Source organism: Miniopterus natalensis, chromosome 11 (genome assembly GCF_054644295.1).
Source record: "Miniopterus natalensis isolate mMinNat1 chromosome 11, mMinNat1.hap1, whole genome shotgun sequence".
Classification (NCBI taxonomy): domain Eukaryota; kingdom Metazoa; phylum Chordata; class Mammalia; order Chiroptera; family Miniopteridae; genus Miniopterus; species Miniopterus natalensis.
The window spans coordinates 41,674,079-41,696,156 of record NC_142091.1 but is presented as its reverse complement, the minus strand read 5'-3'; the positions used below and the strand labels follow the sequence as shown (position 1 = coordinate 41,696,156).

Sequence of the window (22,078 nt, the reverse complement as noted above, 5' to 3'; positions counted from 1 at the left end):
TTATTGATTTCAGAGAGAGGAAAGGAGAGGGAGAGAGAAAGAGATAGAAACATCAATGATGAGAGAGTCATTGATCGGCTGCAGCCCACAACCCGGACATGTGCCCTGACCAGGAATCGAACCCCGATCGCCAAGGATCCTAGGTCGATGCTCAGCCGCAGAGCCACGCCTGGCCGGGCATGAGCTTCATTTTCTAAGAGCCATGAGCTAAGCACTTTAGCTTTCTCTCCTGAGCAACTCCTAACTTTAATCCAAGGTCATGATCTCCAGTACTTGCATATATGCTCCATCGAATGGACCCCAAAAGATGAAAATAAATGGTCAGTTATACAATGGGTTAAGAATGACCATTGTAAGTGGTGTTCAGGCAATTTCAGTATCAGACGTGTGACAAGAACCCATGGCCCTAACCTAAAGAATGGAGTTAAGTGTGTGGGTTTCTATGTGCCCTGGGGTGCTCTTATTAGTTTTTATGCACCTGCCTATTTTGATTCTCTTTTTTACTCTGTGGTGTGACTGCTAGTAATAACACTGATGATATAAAATGTAATCTAATAAAAAGAAGTAAAAAATTTACATCCTTATTATGTGTCAGGTACTACACTAAAGAGTGGTTTTGGAGAGTGCCTTATTTTATCTTAATAATAACTGCAAAAATTAGAGATATTAGGCCCTTTTAGAAAATGAGGAACCCAAGGATCATATAGTTCAAGTAAACTTGCCCAAGTTCCAAGTTCACACAGCTAGTAAATTACGGAATCAGTATTCAAGTGCCTATTTTTCTGGTGCCAGAGCACATACTCTATGCCAATATTTAATAAGATACTGTGGGCTTGTGTGTGTGTGTGTGTGTGTGTGTGTATCTACCATAATACCATAATCACATTTAATAAAAATAATACTAATTACTTTATATCATCCAATACCTACTTCATATTTAAATTTCCCCAATTATACATTATTTTTCTTTTATACCTGGTTTGTTTAATCAGAATCCAGTCAAGAATTGCATTTGGTTGTTCATTCTCTTAAAGTTGTTTTAATGTATAAAGACATTTCTTCATTTAAGCTCCAACTCTTTTTTTTTTAATGTCATTGACTTAATGCAAAGATCAGGCTGTCTTGTAGATTGCCCAGCACTGTGAATTTGTTATAGAATCACAAGTCTCAGAGTTGATTTTCTTTATGTGTGCCCATGTTTGTTTGTAAATGCTTTTGAATGACTATATAAACATTTATTGTGTCTGAGTGCATAAAAATATAAAAGCTAGAGAAGACCTTTACTCACATGTGTATAAAAGAAGGATCACCTCAGACAAGCTGGAAGAGCTGTTATTCAAAATATATGATTTTAGGGGGCTGATGCCGTACATTGTTGGAGTACATAAGCATCAAAGAAGGGAGGTTTCAACATGAAGGCTGAACAACTCAATCAGATCTCTGCTGTTGGCAATAGGTGAGCTCTGGGCTTCCAGTGGACAAGAGAGCCAAAATGAAGCTAAGATATTCAGTAGATGGGGGCTAGACTATCTGGTCCACTGTCTGAACTCTGGACTGTGTTCCCAGAACCTAAGCCATATGAATTATGAAGACACATTAGAGGAGTGTTTGTGTTACTATAAGAAAAGTGTTTTTATTTATAGATAAAGAAAAGGAGAGATAAAAAAAAAGAGCATCTTGTTTCTCATTTGGCAAAAGCAGAAGAAAATAAATATTGGTCTGCTAGATGTAAGGTATTGGGCCTAAGGATAAGATAAAAAGTGGGGGTAGCGATAAGGTTGAAGGGAAGTTATGTCCTTGTCAAGTTTGGAATCTGAGGTATATGGCCATCACAAGCTTCCTCTTAGTTCTGGTCTTGGGAGTTCCTGGCCTTGCTATATGCTTTGTTATCTGTAGGTTATAAAAAGCGTCCTATGTACACACATTAGTAGAGAAGAAAGAGGTATATTGGAACCTAGTCTTTAAAAGAAAAATTCTTCTAGTAAAGGTTTTAGGAAGCTGCAAAGCAAATGGCAGTGCCAAATTACAAAATCCAATACTAAAATATTTTGTTTATATTTTCGTTGGTGTGTGTGCAGTGCATCTGTGTGTCTGCTATGTGCATGTGTGCATATGTGCTTGCATGTGTGTGTGTGAGAGAGAGAGAGGGGAGGAAGAAGGAGAGGGGAAGGGGAGTCTATGTTTGTGTAAAATAATGTGAGGGTAAATATATGATGGTAAAATGTATGATAGAATGTAAATATAGATCACAGTATGTTTGCAGTTGTAAGTATTAAGTATTCGTGTATATCTGAGAAAGTATGTTCATTGGGAACCTATTGTCTATCTAACAGAATATGTGTTGACAAGGAAACAATCTTACTTTTGTACAGAAACCTTGACTAATAGTGTCATAAGTCTAAAAGATTAGATTGTTATACAGTTGCATAGTGCGCAATGTTCTGGAAAACAACTTTTTATTTTTATTTTTTTTGCAGGAGCAAGAGCTCACAAACTTCAGTTATAGGAAATTTTTCTAATTTAAAATGGAATAATCCACACAGTGTAGGAACTCAGCTAGTGTTTGTTAAGCTGACTTAGGTTTTTGGATGGCAATAAAGGGTTGCTGACCTCACAAATCTAAGAGCCACTGCCACCAGGTAGTTATGAGTAATTGCCCTGAGGCAGAGATTGATAATTCCACAATGATAGAACAAGTAGATCTTAACCAATAATGTCCATAAAGTCATGTAAACTATAATCGACCAAACTATGGAAAAGTATATTCTGTAGTTTGTTAACTTGTATTAGGAGCATACTGAATAATGAAAAGAGTGACTGTAACCAATCTTGAAGGTTGCCTGGGAAAAGGCTGTTTAAATCAGCAGAAAAAAAGATATTCTTATTCATGTAGAACAACTGTACATTCCAAATACATCTAAGACAATCCCTGTTTATGCACATTACCTACCACTGTTATAATATCAACTTTTATTCACTTCAAAAATTCCTATTTTGGATGATAAATTATATGATAAGTTTCTCTTTAAGAATCAATAATGGTGAACTGTTGGAGGTGAGAGTGACTCAAGTGATCCTAACTATTGTCTACCACCCTCTGTCCTCAGGACCTGGGCCACTTTGGTCTGCCATGGTTGTTTTCAATATGAGCAGTTACAGCCCAGGACCCTTCATCCTGGTGGGGATTCCAGGCCTGGAGCAATTCCATGTGTGGATTGGGATTCCCTTCTGTATCATCTATATTGTGGCTGTGGTGGGAAACTGCATTCTTCTCTACCTCATCGTGGTGGAGCGCAACCTTCACGAGCCCATGTTCTTCTTTCTCTCCATGCTGGCGATGACTGACTTCATCTTGTCCACAGCCGGTGTTCCTAAAACACTCAGTATCTTTTGGCTTGGGGCTCAAGAAATCACATTCCCAGGGTGCCTTACACAAATGTTCTTCCTCCACTATAGCTTTGTCCTGGATTCAGCCATCCTGATGGCCATGGCATTTGATCGCTATGTGGCCATCTGTTCTCCCCTGAGATACACCACTATCTTGACTCCAAAGACCATCATCAAGATTGCTGTGGGCATCTCTTTTCGAAGCTTTTGCATCATCTTGCCGGATGTATTCTTGCTCACACGCCTGCCATTCTGTCAGACACGCATCATACCCCACACATACTGTGAACATATAGGTGTTGCCCGGCTGGCCTGTGCTGATATCTCCATCAACATCTGGTATGGCTTTTGTGTCCCCATCATGACCGTCATCTCAGATGTGATTCTCATTGCAATTTCTTACACTCTCATTCTCTGTGCTGTTTTTCACCTCCCTTCCAGAGATGCCCGCCAGAAGGCTCTTGGCACTTGTGGTTCTCATGTCTGTGTCATTCTCATGTTTTATACACCTGCCTTTTTCTCCATCCTTGCCCATTGCTTTGGACATAATGTTTCCCGCACTTTCCACATCATGTTTGCCAACCTCTACATAGCTATTCCACCTGCACTCAACCCCATTGTCTATGGAGTAAAGACCAAGCAGATCAGAGATAAGGTCATACTTTTGTTTTCTACCAAAGGTTCAGAATAATGCACAATGGAAAAGCTAGGATAAGTTTATAGTGTATATTAATGTAGCAAGAATAAAAAAAGCAAATGCTATTGAAAGTAAGAACTTCCTGCAGGTACTTTTGCATACCAGGAAAATGGCATGATCTCTACGAAAGAAATGATTCTATGTAGAAAAATTCCTTGACGAGTTGTTTGCTTGTGGAAATTCTCCAGGATATGATCAAGAAAAAGGAGATGAAAATAGAGAGCTGAGTTGCTCTAAATGGAAAAAAACACAATAAAAATTTGAAAATTGAGATTTACAGCTTTGGAGAGAGAAAAATGTGCTGAGACAGAGATACTGAAGAACAGAGACTAAAAATATCAATCAGGAATTTCTTATTTAGGGGATTAGTAAATGGATTTAAGACATTTATAATAATATTTGACTCTAATTATTTTCCATATTGTGTTTCACTATAATTCCCTTTAAATGTCCCACCCCCTTGCACACAAAACATTTTTAGTACAATTCTGCTATAAGCAATGAGTTCTATCAGCAGTGTTGTAATGGAAACGAGAGAAATAGTATATTTATCAATGCCAGGGGTGTTGGCACTGGTGCTGGGAGAGGAGAGTAGCTTCCAGGTTCCAAGGTACATTGAGGATGTGAGTTCCTCAGTAGGACATGACCCCTGGAAATATCTGGATATCTAGGAAAAGCACTGGACTTCTCATTGTGGGGGCTAAAAAAACTTTGGCCGCCTTCCACATTATACATAGATGAGACTTCAAGCTAGTTCATTTGAACACTGAAGTTAAAAATGCATCCCATTGTCCGGAGGACTAGTGGAGCTCTTATCTACAGAATGTATTTCCTTGATTGCAAGAAAGAGTCCATTAGAAAACACACACTTCTCCAGCGAGGAAGGGGGTCAGGAGGGCAGCACTACAATAAAATAACATTCACTGTAAGATACATCCAAATGTCACAAGCATTAGAACTGAGCAAATACTATACGTTGTGATCAAAGAAAGATATAGAGTCTTGCCAATAAATTTTTAAAAATGCATTTATTTGGAAATTATTTATTGAGTAGATACTGTATTCCAAACATTATTCTAAGTATTCAGAATATTAGGTTAATAATAACAAAAGAGGATCTGCTCTGCTTCTATAGAGCTTATATTCTGGGAAGAGTAACAAATAAGAAGCAAGAAAAAAAATACATTCATTGTTTTAAAACAGTAATATAACCAATAAAAAATAAAACTGATGAACTAAAACTGGATGGAGAGGACAATGGCAAAGAGGATAAGGAACACAGAGACCCTGGGCTGGAAACAGCATGACATGCATTAAGGACAGAAGAGAGGCTGGTGTGTCCAGAACAGAGTGAGGAGGGGATATGAGGTGAGGGATGCAGAGGAGCAGGAACAGATCCTGTGGTACTGGAATAATCCAAATTTCACTCTTGGAAGAAGTAACTGAAGCCCACAGAGTAAAAATGACTTTTCCAAGGTAGACAGTAAGGAAGTCATAAATGTGGAGCTAGAATGGAATCTCTAACCTCCTCAAGTTCTGTGATGTTCCTTCCCATTGAACACAGCCTCACTCTCGTAAAACCAGACTCCACAGGAGGGAAAAAAAATATCTCAGCCTGTTTTTATTGTTTTTGTGAACTCTAGTTGTCTTAAATTAAGTCACATTCGACTAATGGAGGATTCTGCTTTCTGTGCCAACTTCCTAAAAATGCTCACAAACATCGTAAGAGGTTATCTCTTATTCTCTTCTGGTTATTTCTATCTTGCTGAAAATGTGAATTGGCTAACAGCTGATATTTTAAAAAGTTTACTGAAGGAATAATTAAAAATAGAGCCTGAGCCCAAGTAATTTAAAAGTACATAAACCTTTCATCCTGGTAGAAACTCAAACCCATGATTATTCACCGACATGCAAGTTTAGTGACCTAGAAAAACAACAAAGGAAGAGATTGTCTCCTGCACTGTCTCCATTTCCTCCTCCCACCCTCTGTCTTTGGCCCAGTTATCCGTTCTTATTTTCCTACCCTTCCCAGGAGAGTTCATCTATTTCTATGGCTTTATGGACTCTTTGCTGGTCACTCTATATCTCAGTTTTTATGTGCGATCTTCCTTATAAATTTCAGTGTCTACTTTCCTAGCGTAGGGAATTGGTACTAGGATTAAAAGAATGTAGATGAATATGCTTTTCAGATTTTAAAATACTATTCTAATGTTAGCTTTCATTTAGTATATTTACTAATTACCACTGCCATTCTCATCTAGGACCCATCATGTTTAAAACTGAGCTCATCATTATCATTTAAAGTTCTCCCACCCCACAGCATAAGAAATATAGTCAATATTATTGTAATAATTATGTATGGTACCCACTAGACTTATTAAGGTGATCACTGTAATTATATAAATATAATCACTATGTTATACGCCTAAAATTAATATAATATTGTACATCAAATGTAATTGAAAAAAACCTAATAAAATAAAATAAAATAAAATGCTCCCTCTCCTTTACTGTTTATGGGAGGAGATTAAGCTCAGCTATGCTCTTCCCTCAAGTTCAAATTTACTACCCTAGCTTCCAATGACTCCTTTTGATGAGACTGGTTGCAAATATTCTTTCCCATTGTCAGACCACGAATGAAATTACATGTTTTGGTCTGGATTAAAAGAGAATGATTACACAAAAATCAGCACATAATTTTCTCTCTCATAAATTACCTCACCCTATGTCATTTCCTTTTTGTGAATTTCACATCTCTTATATGAGCTAGGAGCTATTAAGACCCTATTAATAATGGGTCGACTTATCTTTTCATCCTAAGAATTTAGAACTCTATTCTATAAAAAGTAGGGATCAATGAATATGTTCCCCTCTTGCAGACTTCCCTCACTTAACCATTCTTTAGGTCTTCAGCCATATCCATGCTGCCATCTCATTTGCCCCCATTTTGGCCAGATACTTACGCCTTGTACCTAGGCCAGTTATTGCATACATGCTTGATGTCATATGCCAATGACAATAACATATAGTTATTGGGTTCAGAAGAATAACGTGGGGGTTATTTAAAACGAGTAAGGAAACAGACTTACAATGTGTGCCTTGGAAGAAAAGAAACAGTTGAAGGTTTTTGTCCTGTATCTGACATTTTGAACCTATATTATTAAAATGAATTTATAAATAATTTATGTCATAATTTTAGTCCAGGAACATTCACAAAGCACCTGTTAAATAGAAGTAAATGCATTCAATGGGGAGTAGAGATGTGAAGCAAATACGCATGCCGCGAGTGATCAAGAGGTTTATAGCTGAGCCCAAGGAGGAAGTCACACATGTGGATGCTTTATTCAGATTATTTTATGGCTTTGCAAGGATTGGGGTAGGATTCTAAGGAAGCCAACTCAACCATCTCTTGGAGTCAAGGAAAGTTTTCTGGAAGAGTTCATCTCTGTGATTGTCTAGAATAACACAAAAACTTTGAACCCCAAGAATAAAGGGGAACAGAACCTCTCACCAGAGGGAATTGCCTGAGACTAAGTGAGAAACCATGTGTTTCAAAGATCTGCAAGTCTAGGCTGATGGGGGAAATTATCTCTAGGTACGGGTTGGACAGTGAGAAATGTGGGAGCTCATAAACCAGTCTTCAGCGGATGTAGGGAACTGATTGAAATATCAGTAAGTAAACTTTTCCAACTGTCTCATAGCTTGATGCTACTGTTGGCATTTGAAAGCTAATAATTAATCACACATTCTCTACTTCCCCTTGCAAACTAATTGCAACATAGGCATAGGAGTAAGATGGATATAAAAATATCAGCTTTATTTCTGATAGTATTTAATTCAAGAATGTGATATTACTGTATATTCATATTGGCTTCCTACTAATATATATGTGTATATGTATATATATCCTTCCTACTACTTTATTTCCAAGTCTTAACTTTGGAGGTTTGGAGGACACATTGAAGAGTGGGTGAGGATTCATAGAACAATCATACTAGCTCATTTTGTTCTGTAGAAGGCAGCCATTGCATGACAAATGTGTATATACATATATGTGTACATATGCAGAGAAAGGCCTCTAGATAAGTTCTTCTCAGACTATCAAGGAGGAAGGACCACTTTTATTTACAAAAACTATAGATTAATACTTTCATAAAATACAATAAAATAAATAACTAGAAAACTAAAATTTAAAAATAACTCTAGAACATATAAATCTTATTTCTATTACTATATTCAAAAGGCATAAAATATTCAAAAGGGCACAACCAAGGTCTGTGCCCTTGACTGGGAATCGAATCTGAGACCCTTCAGTCTGGGGGCTGACACTCTAATCACTCAGCCAAACCAGCTAGGACAATAATCCCATCATTTAAAGACCATTTATTTTTATCTTTTATTTAACATGAGGCAAACAAAACTATATTTTATTATTTATCCTCAATGCTTCATTAGCAGCCAGTTCCAACAATTTATCATATACTTTTACAGTTAAATTCAAATGATATTTCTTCTTAATCATCTTAGAATATGGTGTTTTCTTTTTTAATTGATATTTTAGAGAGAGAAAGGGGGAGAGAATGAAAGAGAGAGAGAGAAATATCAATTGGCTGCCTGCCGCACGCTCCCTGACCAGGGAATAAACCTGCAACCTAGGTATGTGCCCTGACCAAGAATCAAACCAGCCACCTTTTGCTGTACCAGATGATGCTCCAACCAACTGAGCTACCTGGCCAGGGCTAAATGATCTTTCAATGAAAGAAATAGAGTCTAAGTCTTTGTATTTCTATGCATGAATTTTGTATTGATGGAAAATAAAATTTAAAACATTCTACTAAATTTGTAAGGTGTTCGGTGATAACTTTTTGCAAATAAGCTCATCACTATTTTATTAAAAACTATTCTTATTTTATGAATTATGTCATAATATTCTGTAGAAACTCTGATCTTCTAAACTTCTTTTATATTTACCTCTAAAACTTTTCCACTACTGAAAAATATGTGCATGAAAGTATTAAGAATATAAAGAATACCAAATATAGCCAAATAAGAGAATCTGGCAGTCCAATTTATACCCTTAAGAAGTTGGGTTAAAAAGGGTTATTATTTTCCAGAAACACTAAAAGTTCATCCCATAGTTTAAACATCTCAATAGAGCTTTTCCCCATAATAACCATCATTCTTCATCAGGCAGTAACTGTTCTTTTTGGTCACTTCTTATACTATCACACAATAAAGAGAATAATCTTAAATTTAACTTATTACTTTTTTTATAATTCTGCATTCTTACTATAGCACTAAACATATTTTCAGTTTAGCTCACTGTTATTTTTCATTGCAAGCTTTTTGGTTTATATTCTGATGTAAGCTCCTTAATCTTGGTAGCTTATTGCAGATTTATCTGTACCTATCACTGTTCCATCCAAACATACTTTTACACCAAACTTAAGCTCTAAACTACATAGGTTGATATTATATCCTTCATAATTTTATATACAGTTCAGAGTCAGTTGGGTTTGTCAGAAAAAGTATTGAGAATAAGCAGAAATGAGAAAAATATAACCTTGAACCACGTTTCCCTCCCATGCCTACTGCCTCCAGAATCAGGGTGGGGACCACATATTCTGTTTAAGGCAAGGTTCAAAGTGATTGATCTATTCACTCCAAATAATATAACAAACCTAGACTGCTGTCTGAGTCCATTTCTTGACCTCTTTTTCCTATGCTTTCTTTTTCCCATAATACTTCCAGATGCATTTAACATGTCCTTTGGTGTTCTACTCTTTCCTGGAGGGAATGCCTTTTCCCTCAGGTCCTTTAGGCAGGACACAATATGTGAGCCACCCTGAGCAGAACAGCCCTGAGGAGCCAGAGGCCCCCTGAGAAGGATCAACAGAAAAAGTAGAGGGAGGTGATGAGCTCTGGCTTGGAACCCCATGGAGAGGAGGTAGCAGATGGTGGCAGACAAGTCCCAGGCTATGGCTGGTTCCTGCAGGTCACCACCAGTGGCCCCAGAAACTCATACCAGGAAAAAGGAGTGTGAATGGAGTCAGAATGAGGACTCCCTCAGAATAGGAGTGGAAACCTAGGGGCAAGGAGACTGCCCAAATCTGTGTGAGTGGTCAAGCCAGCATCTCCTGTCAAGAAGAAAATTGTTCCCAGCCAAGTGTGGCTCAGCAACCTAGGATCCAGGAGATAGGGGTCCGATTCCCGGTCAGGGCACATGCCCGGGTTGCGGGCTGCAGCCGATCAATGACTCTCTCATCATTGATGTTTCTATCTCTGTCTCTTCCTCTCCCTTCCTCACTCTGAAATCAATAAAGATACATTTTAAAAAAGCAAAAGCAAATTGTTGTCAACTGAGGAGCAAGGTGAAAATTCCAGGAGAGGAACCTGTCCTGGACTGGGATCCAGATCTTGTTCCTGGTCCTAGCCTTATGTGACTTTATCTGTTCTATACATCAGCTTCCTGATCATAGACAGGGGTGCACCACAGTGTGACACCTTTGAAGTGCATCACCATTGAGGAGAAGTTCCTGGACTCCAAGCCATAGCTCAGAGACAGTCCTGTGCCTAGGAGCTCAGGGAGGGTAGAAAACCTACCTTCCTTCTCCCTCAGTGTGTCCTTTGCTGAACTCCTGACCTACAGAGGAAGCTGAGCGGAGGTGGGCTTGGAGATGAGGCAAGGAGGGCCAAGTAAACAGGTGGGCGATGAGAAGGGTGCAGCTGTGCCTGCAGAGAACCAAACACAGAATGGAGGCTGAGGCTGGAGGGTGGGAAGTGGGTCTTGGCTTTCTTCTCCCTGTCACTTAGCCCATGGGAGGAAACGGAAGGAGCAAAGTACGGGCTGTGAACATGGGGAAAGCGGAGAGTTGTTCCTGGAATTCTACCAAGAGGAAGTGTGCTAGTAGGGCCCCCACTCTGAGCACAGGACTTGCTTACCGGGCCCCTGCTCAGGTACAGCTGTGCTTACCCTGTGGTTTTGGAAGAGGCATTCTCAGGCCCTGAGGAATTTCACATATCCTCCTTCTTTTGTAAAAGCTGGGCCTGCCCTGTTGGCCCTGGCAGAACCTTCCCAGGGTTCAAAGGAGCCCACAAGGGCTCCCATTGTGGGATAGGCCCCATGACTCGGTGAAGTCTCATCCTTCAGAAGGAAGCTCTGGTTTCTAAACCAATAAGACTTCCATGTAGAAAACTCTAGCCTGGTTTGTTACCTGAGCCTACTCTGCAAGAGTCAAAATGTGGGGATGTGAGGGAAAGCGCAGGAGGGAGTGCACATAAGGCTGGAGCACATGCAGACCGTGGGAAGCTTGATGGCTTCACCCAGGGCCAGAGACCCTATTCTCTGTTCACCTGCCCCAGGTTCTTTGGCCCCCAGGGTCAGGTTAAAATACCAGATGCTATGTCTCATGAAGTTCAAGGACATAAGTGGTCTTTACGTGGAGCATGGAAAGCCTTCTTCCAGGCTGCTTTTTACCCACTTAAACCCAGGTAAGGTCCTCTTACCTCCACCATCTAAACCTGATCATCAGTTGCACTTTTATTGTGGCACCTGACCCCAGTTGCTTCTACTGAAGCTCAACCCGGACACTCTGCTATGCCTTCAGTGCAATCAGAATTTTCCCAGACTGAGTTCTGTACAGCCCACGGGTTTCCCCACAGATAAAGGACAGAAGAAAAAGAGCCACAAAGCTGAGTTAGGACATGAATATCTACACTGGCCAGTAGAAGAACTAAGTTTTATGACACAAGTACATAGAGATACTGTGCATCGAAGCTGGAGGGAGGGATGTCAGAGGACATGGGCAGCTGGGAGAAAGTACTGGAGAGTCTAAGAGGATTGTAACATTGCAAAGAGTGTGTCTAAGCTATTAAAGTCGCTTCTGGAAAAGGAACTTGGAAGAGGAACTTTTTCACTCCATTTACTGACAGGTGTTCAGTAAATAGCCATTGTGTATTCCCTTCCCCTGCTTTACCTCTCCCCCAGGGTGGAGGGAGCACAGAGGCTGTATGGCAGTTGGAGGGGTTAGGCTTAGTTAACATGACTGACACCCACTGGGACGGTCATCAAGAAAAGCACACTTCGATGCCTCCATGAGCCTGAGCTGAGGAGGAGACATTCCATCCAGAGAAGACAGTCTGAAGAGCATGGTCTTTAGCCAAATGAGTATTGGTACAAATCCTGGTTCTATTTCCCATATGTGTGACCTAGAGTAAAACTGTTAACCTCTCAGAAGCTAAATTCCTTGATCCATCTTATGGGAACATTAGCAAACACACAGACTGTTAGAATATCTATAGGTCAAGCTCTGGCTGGGTAGCTCAGTTGGTTAGGTCGTCATCCCAATATGCCAAGGTTGCAGGTTTGATCCCGTCGGGGCACACACAAGAGTCAACCAATGAATGCATAAACAAGTAGAATAGCAAATTGATGTCTTTCTCCCTCTTTTTCTCTGTCTAAAAAAAAAAAAAAAAAGAGAGAAAAGAAAATCTGTAGGTCAGCATATGCAAAATTCTTAAAACTGTCTGGCATAAAGACAGCTCTCAGTAAATGCTGCAGCATCCTAAGCCCTGATCCCAACCCCCACCAATCTAAAAATCTTTGTAGAAACATTTATACCCTGCAGGAACAGTCAGGTGGGACCAGGAGATGGAGCTAGATCCCACATTGCCTGCTTTCCACCAGACTGTGCTCATCTCTGGGCTCCTCTTTGTGTTGCTGGGAATAAATGCCAGGACTGCAAGCTTTGCATGCCTGGCTTTCTGTGCCGGTGTGCCTGCTGTAGATGGTCACTCTGGCACCCATGTACCAGCTGCTGGGGCTCCTGACAGCCATTGACCTGGTCCTGGCCATATCCACAGTGCCCTCGCTGTGCCCTGGGGTCTGTAAGATGTGATCTCTTTGGGAGGCTGTCTAGATCAGCTCTATGTCGCCCATGTGGCCTTCATTGCTAAGTCTTCAGTGCTGCTCGCCATGGCTGTATACTGCTAAGTGGCCATCTGCCAGCCTCTGTGCTATGGGGCATAGCTGACTCAATCCTGTGGTTTATGGAGTACAGACCCAGCAGATTGCTCAGAGGCTCAAGTACTTGCTTCAGCTCTACTGGACAGGAGCAGTGAGAGTTGTAGGCCCTGAGAGGGCCTTCCATGGGAATGAATGCGTACTCTGTTTTCTCCAGTGTTCACCCTCATATGGCCAAGCAGTGCTGCAGGACCCACCTGGGTGGAGCTCTAACCAAGGCAACTCCATCATCTGCTGATAGATGTTCACCACAGCTCTATTTCTATCATGGGGGCAGAGTGCACATTGAACTGACCTCTCTCTGCCTGGGTCTTCAATGCCTGGACTATTCATAACCGTATATTGATCTCCACAGATGTATCACACTCATATAGAAGAGGTCGGGCTTGGACCATGTCAGACAGAGAGGCCCAGCACACAGCGGGGGATCAGGATCTTGTTTTTCCCCATCACTCTGTCTGGCCAGAACCAAGTTAGTGAAAGGTGGCTCTGAATGGGGACACTGCCTGAGAAATACCTAAGCATAACAACACCAGGGACACTGAATTGTGACTCCTTATCCAGGACTCATGACCCAAACTCTTTCCTTTCTGTAGGGAGCCTCATTGGGAGGCCAGGGGACTGAAGGTTCAACAGGTTCCTTTGGCTAGTTAGAAGGTGCTGGGAGGAAACATTCCTGAAGGACAGACACTGAGGCTGCTGGCATCAGGAGCTCAAAATTGGGAGCTACATTTGAATAGTGGGATGGGATAGAAATGTTTAGAAAGCCTACAATGGTGGAGGAGACAAATTTCTAGGGGTGAGGCAGTGCACATAACAGAATAAACTAGTACAGTGTTGCTGAAGCAACCTCCCTAAATATACAGCTTGGCCTTCATCCAAAGGCAAGTGGTTAAGTTAATGGCTCTGTCCTCAAGATGAAGCAGGTAGGGTTGCATTTCCTCCTAGAGTATTTCCTCCATCCAAGTTGAGGGAAAGGCCATAATCCTTCCTGAAAAGGACTTATTCCAAGGTCCCCACAGAATATATCAGGTTTTTCTTAATCTGTTTAGTCAGGGGGGTCCAGCAGGACAAGGGCAGATCCCAGGTTGGGAATGGATGAGAAAGACCCTGCTTATAGTAACAAACTCATTTCCACCCCCGTTCTGCAGGCCCCAGTCTTTCGCAATCCTTCTCTCCCACCACTTACCCCATACCTTGTTCACACCCTCTTCCATTCTCATTCTGTTCAGATGTTGAAATCTGTGCCCCTCCTAGTGAGACTATTCACTTGGGCCAGAGATAAAAGCCTAGGGGAACTCAGAGGTCTTAGTTCATCCTGCAGCAGATGCAAGATGCAGCTGGCCCCAGCCCTTCTGACCACTCTACTGCTGCTGTCCTTGGTTATCCAAGGACAGCCTCAGGTACAGGTGGATGGTGGAGGGATCACAAGCAGGGAGGGAGATGGTTCTGTGCTTTGGACTGGCTTCCTTCACTGCTAGGATTCTTTTCAAGTACCCCAGGTTCTGAGAGAGAGTAAAGGTGGAGAGGGATGGGTGGAAGGAAGATGGAGTACCCTGCCTGCTCTGATGATCCCTGGGTATGGGTGGGCATAGGGTGAGAGAGGAAAACAAGAATGAAGGTGAGAGGGAAGAATTCTGGGCTATCCACCTGCTCTTCACAAATCTTCATTGTATGCAGAAGTTGGCCACCCTTTACTTGTGCTAAGGATGCTGGAGCTAGGGGAGATGAGCCTGGGCTGTTGTAGTAAGCGTGTGATCTGTGCTGCATTATCCCAGAAAGCTACACTATTGGGTTGGAGTTGCAGCAGGCTGAAGACAATGCCAGATTAACAACATGGCCACAGAAGCTTTGTGTGGGACTATTCAGAGAAACACCTGGACATATCTTAATTCTTGAAGATTCTGTAAAGAAATCTCAGCTGGTGTCACAGGCCTAATCAACAACTTGGGAAGAAGTCTTCAGTCCAGTGCTGGCTCATCCAGCTTCAAAATGGGAGTGGAGAGGTGACCATAGGGGATCATAAAAACTAATAAGCTTATAAGAGTCTTAATAACTTAGAACCTATAATAACTAATTATACTAACCATAAGCTAGTAATAATCTTTACAAATTAATCTCTACATATATTTACAGTTTTTAAAGTAAAACATAAGTGTCCTCATTTCACACAAGGACACTGGAACACACAGAGAGAAAAGTAATTCACTCAATGTCACAGAGCCAGAAGTAGACTCAGGCAACTGGCTCTGGAATCAGTAGGTTTATAAGTAAGTTTATAGGCAAAGGGGAGAAGACTCCAAATGATGCATCTCTCATTTCTAGAACCCTTCCCCCCTCACTCTGCTTACTTGATGCAAATCAGCTGCCTGCCACCCTCACCCTGTTGACGCATTGCACACCCACACCAACACTCCCTTAGGAGTCTAAGGCTGTAGAACAAACATGAGACCTGCAGGCAGCTTTCAGCCTTATCACTTATTAATCATGTGACTCAGTAAAATATTTTTGAAAATCCTCAAAACCTATGGTTTTTCAATTATAAAATGTGAATAACAAGTCCCACCTTATCATGGTCTTGTGAATGCTGAATATCAGTCCAGACTCTGGTGCCCTGTGGTGCTGTTAATATTTTGTTCTCTTTGACAAGTTGGAACTCTCTGTACCTGCTGTCTTCAAGACAAAGTAAAGTTGTGGGGATCTACTAAATCTCTACAGTGAGGGCATTTTATAGAACTGCAGCACCTAAACTGGTCCCCTGACAAGCCCCATGAGAGCAGCTTTCCTCCCTCCCACAGAGCATCCAGGAAATGTCTGCTTCCAGATATGGGAGTTGCAGCCAGATCCAGCCAGTATAGGAGCTAGAAGGAGACCGTGGCTTCAGTTCTGAGAAGTTCAAGGGAAGGGTCACTCAAACCCATAACGGAAGAATGTCCAGACGGTCAGGAACAGCCTCCTGTGTAGAGAGCTCATCTTCGGCAGGGTCAGCCTCTTTTCCTGCCTCATGTTGCCAAAAAGCACACTGTTGCAACATATGTGCTTAATGTGCCTGTAACCATAATTTTGCAGCTGGTAAAGACTGTGCCAGGCCACGTGGATAAGGATGGCATATGCTATTGTGTGACTTACCTGCCCAACAACATCATCCCCTTGAAACAGTTGGAACAGCTACTGCAAACAGCCCAGGGACTCATGGGCAAGTATGAGCAGGAGCTGTCCAGGGTGAGTGCTGGGGCTGGGGCTGGGGCTGGGGCTGGGGCTGGGGCTGGGGCTGGGGCTGGGACAGGATGTAGCACACAAGCAGCCTCTCCTGGACCTAGCATGGGGATGGGCTCTGGTGGTAAAGAAGAAGCTTAAGGAAGCACAGTCCTCATCTTTGAGAGAATCCTTAGTATGAAGGGCATATTAGGTGCTTTTGGGGGACCCCCAAGGGTAGTGACAGAGGGAGTGCTTCCTACATTAATGGGTGAATTAGTGAGCATGAATTCACTGGGAGATGGGAAGAGGGTAGAGAACAAGAAAAGGCTTGGAAGTGGGATGACCAGTGCAAAGGAGGCAGGAGAGGGTCTAAGTGGCAGAGTTAAAATAGGGATGTTTGGTGGAGAGATGTGTGGCCAGGCTGGTGAGCTTGGAATTGATGCTGTAAGTAAGGATGAGTAAACAGAAATGGTGCTTCAGCAGTGTGATGAGGGCAGTTGCTTTTTGTAATGGTCACTAGTGGAGCTCCTGGGGAAAGATAATGGATGGGGCCCAACTGGAAGCTGGAAGTCAGTTCATTCATTCACTCACTAAACCATTCCTGAGAGTCTGTGGCTCTAAACAGAAAAGGAAAGAGAGAATCTGGGTGGTGCAGGGGAAATATTTATTTTTCTTGAAGTGAAAGGGATGCTAGTGTTCTCAGCTGTGAAATGAGTATAATCCTAATGCTCACTTCAAGGGCTGTTAATGGAAGCAAATAAGGTGATGGACATGAGAGTATTTTGTAGGCTGCATGGCACTGGTGGGAGGGGATGTAAATAGATGGAAAGAGCGATAGCTGTTGAGGTTTGGGAGAACTGCCTGTCCATTCCCCCATGCCCAGGTCAGTGAGCATGCATGCGCCACTGAAGGTCCCAATAACCAGATCCTAGAAATGAATGGAGCCCGGAAGTCCAGGAATTCTACTGCCCCTGTTGACTCCTATGAGTCCCCAGCCTTCAACCTGCTGCGCCTGGAGCTGGAGGGAGTACAGCAGTTGGCGGCTCAGCTTAAAACTAAGGGAAGAGTTGGTGCAGCTGGAGAACTTCTCTACCAACTCCAGAGGCAGGTATGTGGAGAGATTTAAGATAGCCTCCTATCTTATCTAATTGCAAATTTGAGTTTCCAAAATCACTTTTTTTTTTTTCTTTCTGGGGAAAAAGACCCTGAGCTGAGAAATGGGGGAGCCTGAGGTCGGTTCTTAAAAACTCTCAGTGACCCACATTCCTGGCATCTCATTTCTGCAGGTGGCTAACGCCAACCTCACACTCAAGCTTCTGGCTGACTCTGACCAGCGCAGCTTCCGCACCCTTCGCCAGGAAGTGGATGCCCTTGTGAGCCAGCTAAGCAAGTGTGAGAGAGAGAAAGAGCAAGAAGAGGCCGCCAGAAACCCTGGCCCATCCTTGCCCCCTGGTGAGGCTTCAGGCTGCATTTCCCAAGATATCATCTCCCCAAGGACAGGGCTGGGCATATGTAAGGTTGGCTATACTGTATTGAGGGGTGGGCAGTAAAGATCTTGATGTAGAGTAAGAATTTTATTTCCTCTCTTATTGTATCACTAAGGGATATAAACCAAGATTAGTACACTCACACACAGGCATACCCACATACATAGACATATAGGCACACTTATAATCAGACATACACACTGGCCTCCATCCATGCACAATTTCACCTGCTTGTATAATCACACTTATCTGTGCACTCAGGTCATGGACATCCACTCAAATGCACACATGGTTACTATACTTCCATACTCTGCTCTCTGTGGGTCATGTGCCTCACACCAGTTCATACCTTGCCTGCTCTCTTCTCTAGGTTCTTGCGCCCATGGAGGCCTCCAGAAAGTCAGCAGACCCCTTGTGGTGCAGCTCAATTGGAGAGGCTTCGCTTACAAGGCAGGAGCCTGGGGCCGAGACTCAGCACCCAACTCATCCTCTCCCCTCTACTGGGTGGCCCCTCTGCTAGATGGCAGGTGAGTCCAGGATGATTACTCTTCTGCAACAAAGTTCATGCCAAATGTTCCCTACCCTACCCCAGTAGGTTTCTTTGTGGCCCCATCCCAGCTTCTTCCATTTCAAGTATGCCCCTGGGCCTGACAATTACCTCCTAGTGCTTCTCTCATGGGTTATGGATGGCCCAGACTGCCCTACGCTTTCTTCACAAATTCACTGTCTGAAATTTTGAATCCCATTGTAATCCAGGGTTGGTTCTATTCCTAGCCTCATCTCATCTCTAGAATGAACCCTTTTATACCTGGGCCTCAGAATCTTAACTTCTGCTCAGAAGAAGTTCAGAGGATAAACGTGACCAAACTTGACACTTGGAGTCAAATAGATCTGAATTTGAATCTCAGTACTGCCACTTAGGCTAAGGGACCTTGTAAATGAAGAGTTCAGAATCACTCTTAGCCAGCTGCAAAATGAGAGTAATTAGATATATGAGAATATCACATGAAATTACATAGAGAAGTGTGGATAACATAGTAGATTCAGATAAATATTTGTCACAGCATAGCTAAATGAATCAATGAGTAGGTGAATGAGCCCTTCAATAAATGAGCAACCTGGCTAGGAAGGGAGGAGCAGCTCACAGACAAGGTCTTACATAAAGTCAGTACATGCAGAATATGACATAGACTCAATTGATTAAGAGGTCATGGGAGGGAGGGGTGAACATGGGTTGAACAACTCATTAAAGAATCCAAGTTGAAGCTCATCTCAGAAAGATGAGCTTTCTGCTGATTATAATGCTCCCTAATTTGGAGAGATATTTTCTAGCATACAAAACACATTTATTTACATGCTTTTGCTTTTTAATCCTCTCAAAATCTTTGTGGGCAAGTCAGGATTTAGTGCCCAATATTAAGAGATGGCAATACTGATAGGTCAAGAATAACTGAAGGGACTTTCCAAAGTGACCTTCTGAGCATATATCTTCCTGAATCCAGCTTCAGAACTCTGTCCTACTACAGGACACCTGTGTCTCAACAGCAGGTGGGAGGCAGTGAAGTCTAAGCAAAGAAAATTATCCATAAAGAAGAAAAAATAATAGCTACCACTTGTTGATTATTTACTTTGAGATGAATGCTCTAGTAATTGTTTTATTTGTATTATCTTAGTCTTAACAAGGAGGTAATTATTTTTAACAAATTTACTTATGAGCTGATTAACCTGTAGCCAATTACTCAGCCTTTTTGAGATGGTCTCCTAGCCTGTGGGGATAAAAGCTATCTGAAAGTGACTTTATTATGAGATAATCCATGTAGCATGCCTATTAGGCATTGTTGCTGTTGATGTTATTACTACTGTTTCTGTGGGGGTTTTTTCAATTGTTTATTCTGTCATAGTATATTGTCAGTAAAAAAAGAAAGATTAAAAATCAATTCTGTTTGACTCCAAAGCTCCATTAATTAGGACACCAGCTTGCACATTTTTTAATAGCATGTTGTCACCCTGCTTCTTTCTGTCACCTGATGACTCTGATGTGGTACTTGGCCTAGGTACTTTGACTACTACCGCCTGCACAAGTCTTATGATGACCTGGTACTGCTGAAGAACTATAAGCAGTGGAAGATGGGCTACGGTGATGGCAGTGGCAATACTGTGTACAAGAACTTCATGTACTTTAACTACTATGGCACAGGTGACATAGCCAAAGTGGACCTTTCTTCCAACACCTTGGTTCTGCAGCGTCCATTGCCTGGTGCCACCCACAATAACCGCTTCTCCTATGCTGGTGTGCCTTGGAAGGACTTAGATTTTGCCAGTGATGAGAAGGGGCTGTGGGTGCTCTATGCCACAGAGGAGAGCAAGGGCAACCTGGTTGTGAGTCGCCTTAATACCAGCACCCTAGATGTGGAAGAAACCTGGCGCACCAGTCAGTACAAGCCAACCTTGTCAGGGGCCTTCATGGCCTGTGGGGTGCTCTATGCCTTACGCTCTCTGAGCACCCGCCAAGAGGAGATCTTCTATGCTTTTGATACCACCACTGGACAGGAGAGCTATATCAGCATCTTGCTGGATAAGATGCTGGAAACGCTGCAGGGCATCAACTACTGCCCCATAGATCACAAGCTGTATGTCTATAATGATGGCTACCTGGTCAATTATGACCTCACCTTCCTGGCACTGGAACACAAGCTACCAACACCACCAGCCAAAAGGCCTCCTGAGGCTTGGGCTCCACCCAAAGCTGCCAAACCCAAAAAGCGCTCCAGGCTCTGAGACCAAATGGGAAGAGCATTGGTAGAAGCATGTCCTCCTCTTCACCCTCCAGGTGGACCACTCCCCAAAATGGACATTAGCCTTAATGATTGGTGGCATTGATTATATCTAGTTAGTTCTTTATACTTAGTATCTCAATCAGCACATTAAAGTTCTCTTTAATAATGATCTATGTGGATTTGATTGGGAAACAAAATGTGGGCTGGAAAATGTTAGCCCCCTCTTTACCAGAATCCTAGAATTATAGGAGCTGGAGTTAAAAAAAATCTCATATTCTGTGTTTTGAAAACTGAATCCAGCTCCTACAATTTTGGACTCTGGGAACTAGGTTTAGAATTATCACAGGTAGAGCGCATCTGGTTCCTGTGCAGAAGATCTAGGGGAGCTTGTCATTAGACTGGGATGTGCAAGTTCTCTTTCTTATTCCCAACCACCTGGGAGGTACCTGGGAGAAAAGGAGCAGTGTCTTGGTGTGAAAATCAATGTCTCACTGTCCTGAATAAATCTCACTTTTGAATGTAACTGAGAGAGGGCTTTAGGTCTGAGTCCTGCTCTAGGAAGTGAGCAACTGATAGCTGAGCATGAGGCAGATCTGGCATCCACTGGGGTGGAGGTCCAGACATTCTCAATAAAGAATATACTTTAGTGTGATAGCAAGAAGTCTCCTAGACAACGGTAGTTTCTTTGCTTATCTTCAACACTTTGAGAACATATGGGCCCTGACTCTCTGCATGGTGAACCTACCCACTAGGCAGGTGAGTGGAATGTTCAAAGCTTCAGACCCTGAAGGCTTCACAGTCACACAGATAACAGAATAGTTCACACACACTGCCTCATGCTTATACTTTCACACATACATATTCACAAGTATTTATCCAATCAGACATATTCATTCTCATTCTTACAGATAAAATATTTCCATCCACAACAAACATTAATGTAGACATAAATGTGCATTTTAACCTATCCACTAATAGAAAATTCATCTGCTACACAAATAAAAAGCAATCACCATCCCAAGTTCCTGGCATGGAACTGAGAATCTGGATTTTTAGTTGCCCAAACCTGTCTTATTAGGAATATCACTGTTAACCACTTTCACTCTCACCTCTTGGTTTATACAGACATCTCTTCCCCTTAATGCTTCGTCACAAAGGTAGGCATTTAAGACCAGGCTAGGACACTGAAACAAATCATTCTAAAAATTCTGCTATAATAACATGTAGAAATACCAATTGATAAGTGCATTAAAAATACTTTGCAAGGAACAGCTCAGTTTGAAATGCCCCTAGAGGAAGCCTCCCTGGCTAGCCCAGCTCCTGCTTCTAGGATAGAGAAAATCTCCACCTGCCCCACCCCTCCAATCTCCTGAGGACACTCTCATTTAAGTCTAGAATCCCAAATTTAGGTGCAGAGAAAAATATAACCTTTTTCACTTAAGAACTTTCTTCTTGCTCCATTTTCCTTTCTAAGTCTCCATTCTTTCCAGATTGCTAACAAAAGAAATAA

The 22,078-nt window shown here is 42.1% G+C and overlaps 2 protein-coding genes across 2 annotated transcripts; both read left to right on the top strand.

Moving 5' to 3' along the window:
- Positions 1-3,130: 3,130 nt before the first annotated feature.
- Positions 3,131-4,078, top strand: OR52H1 (olfactory receptor family 52 subfamily H member 1). The gene has a single exon (XM_016214987.2). The coding sequence runs from the start codon at positions 3,131-3,133 to the stop codon at positions 4,076-4,078; it is 948 nt and encodes a 315-aa protein (XP_016070473.2).
- A 10,362-nt stretch (positions 4,079-14,440) lies between these two features.
- OLFM5 (olfactomedin-4) lies at positions 14,441-20,569 on the top strand. The gene is made up of 7 exons (XM_087822265.1): positions 14,441-14,509; positions 15,905-15,958; positions 16,176-16,328; positions 17,188-17,412; positions 17,591-17,756; positions 18,162-18,318; positions 19,846-20,569. Exons 1-7 carry the CDS (start codon positions 14,441-14,443, stop codon positions 20,567-20,569), a joined length of 1,548 nt encoding a protein of 515 aa, XP_087678391.1.
- Positions 20,570-22,078: the final 1,509 nt, after the last annotated feature.

What these genes read in the sequence shown, in the direction of transcription:
- OLFM5 (XM_087822265.1), top strand. Translation starts at nt 14,441, where the DNA reads ATGCAGCTGGCCCCAGCCCTTCTGACCACTCTACTGCTGCTGTCCTTG. An exon ending in GTTGCAGCCAGATCCAGCCA is followed by an intron (nt 15,959 to 16,175) that starts GTATAGGAGCTA and finishes ATAATTTTGCAG; the next exon opens with CTGGTAAAGACTGTGCCAGG. An exon ending in ATGAGCAGGAGCTGTCCAGG is followed by an intron (nt 16,329 to 17,187) that starts GTGAGTGCTGGG and finishes CCCCATGCCCAG; the next exon opens with GTCAGTGAGCATGCATGCGC.
- OR52H1 (XM_016214987.2), top strand. Translation starts at nt 3,131, where the DNA reads ATGGTTGTTTTCAATATGAGCAGTTACAGCCCAGGACCCTTCATCCTG.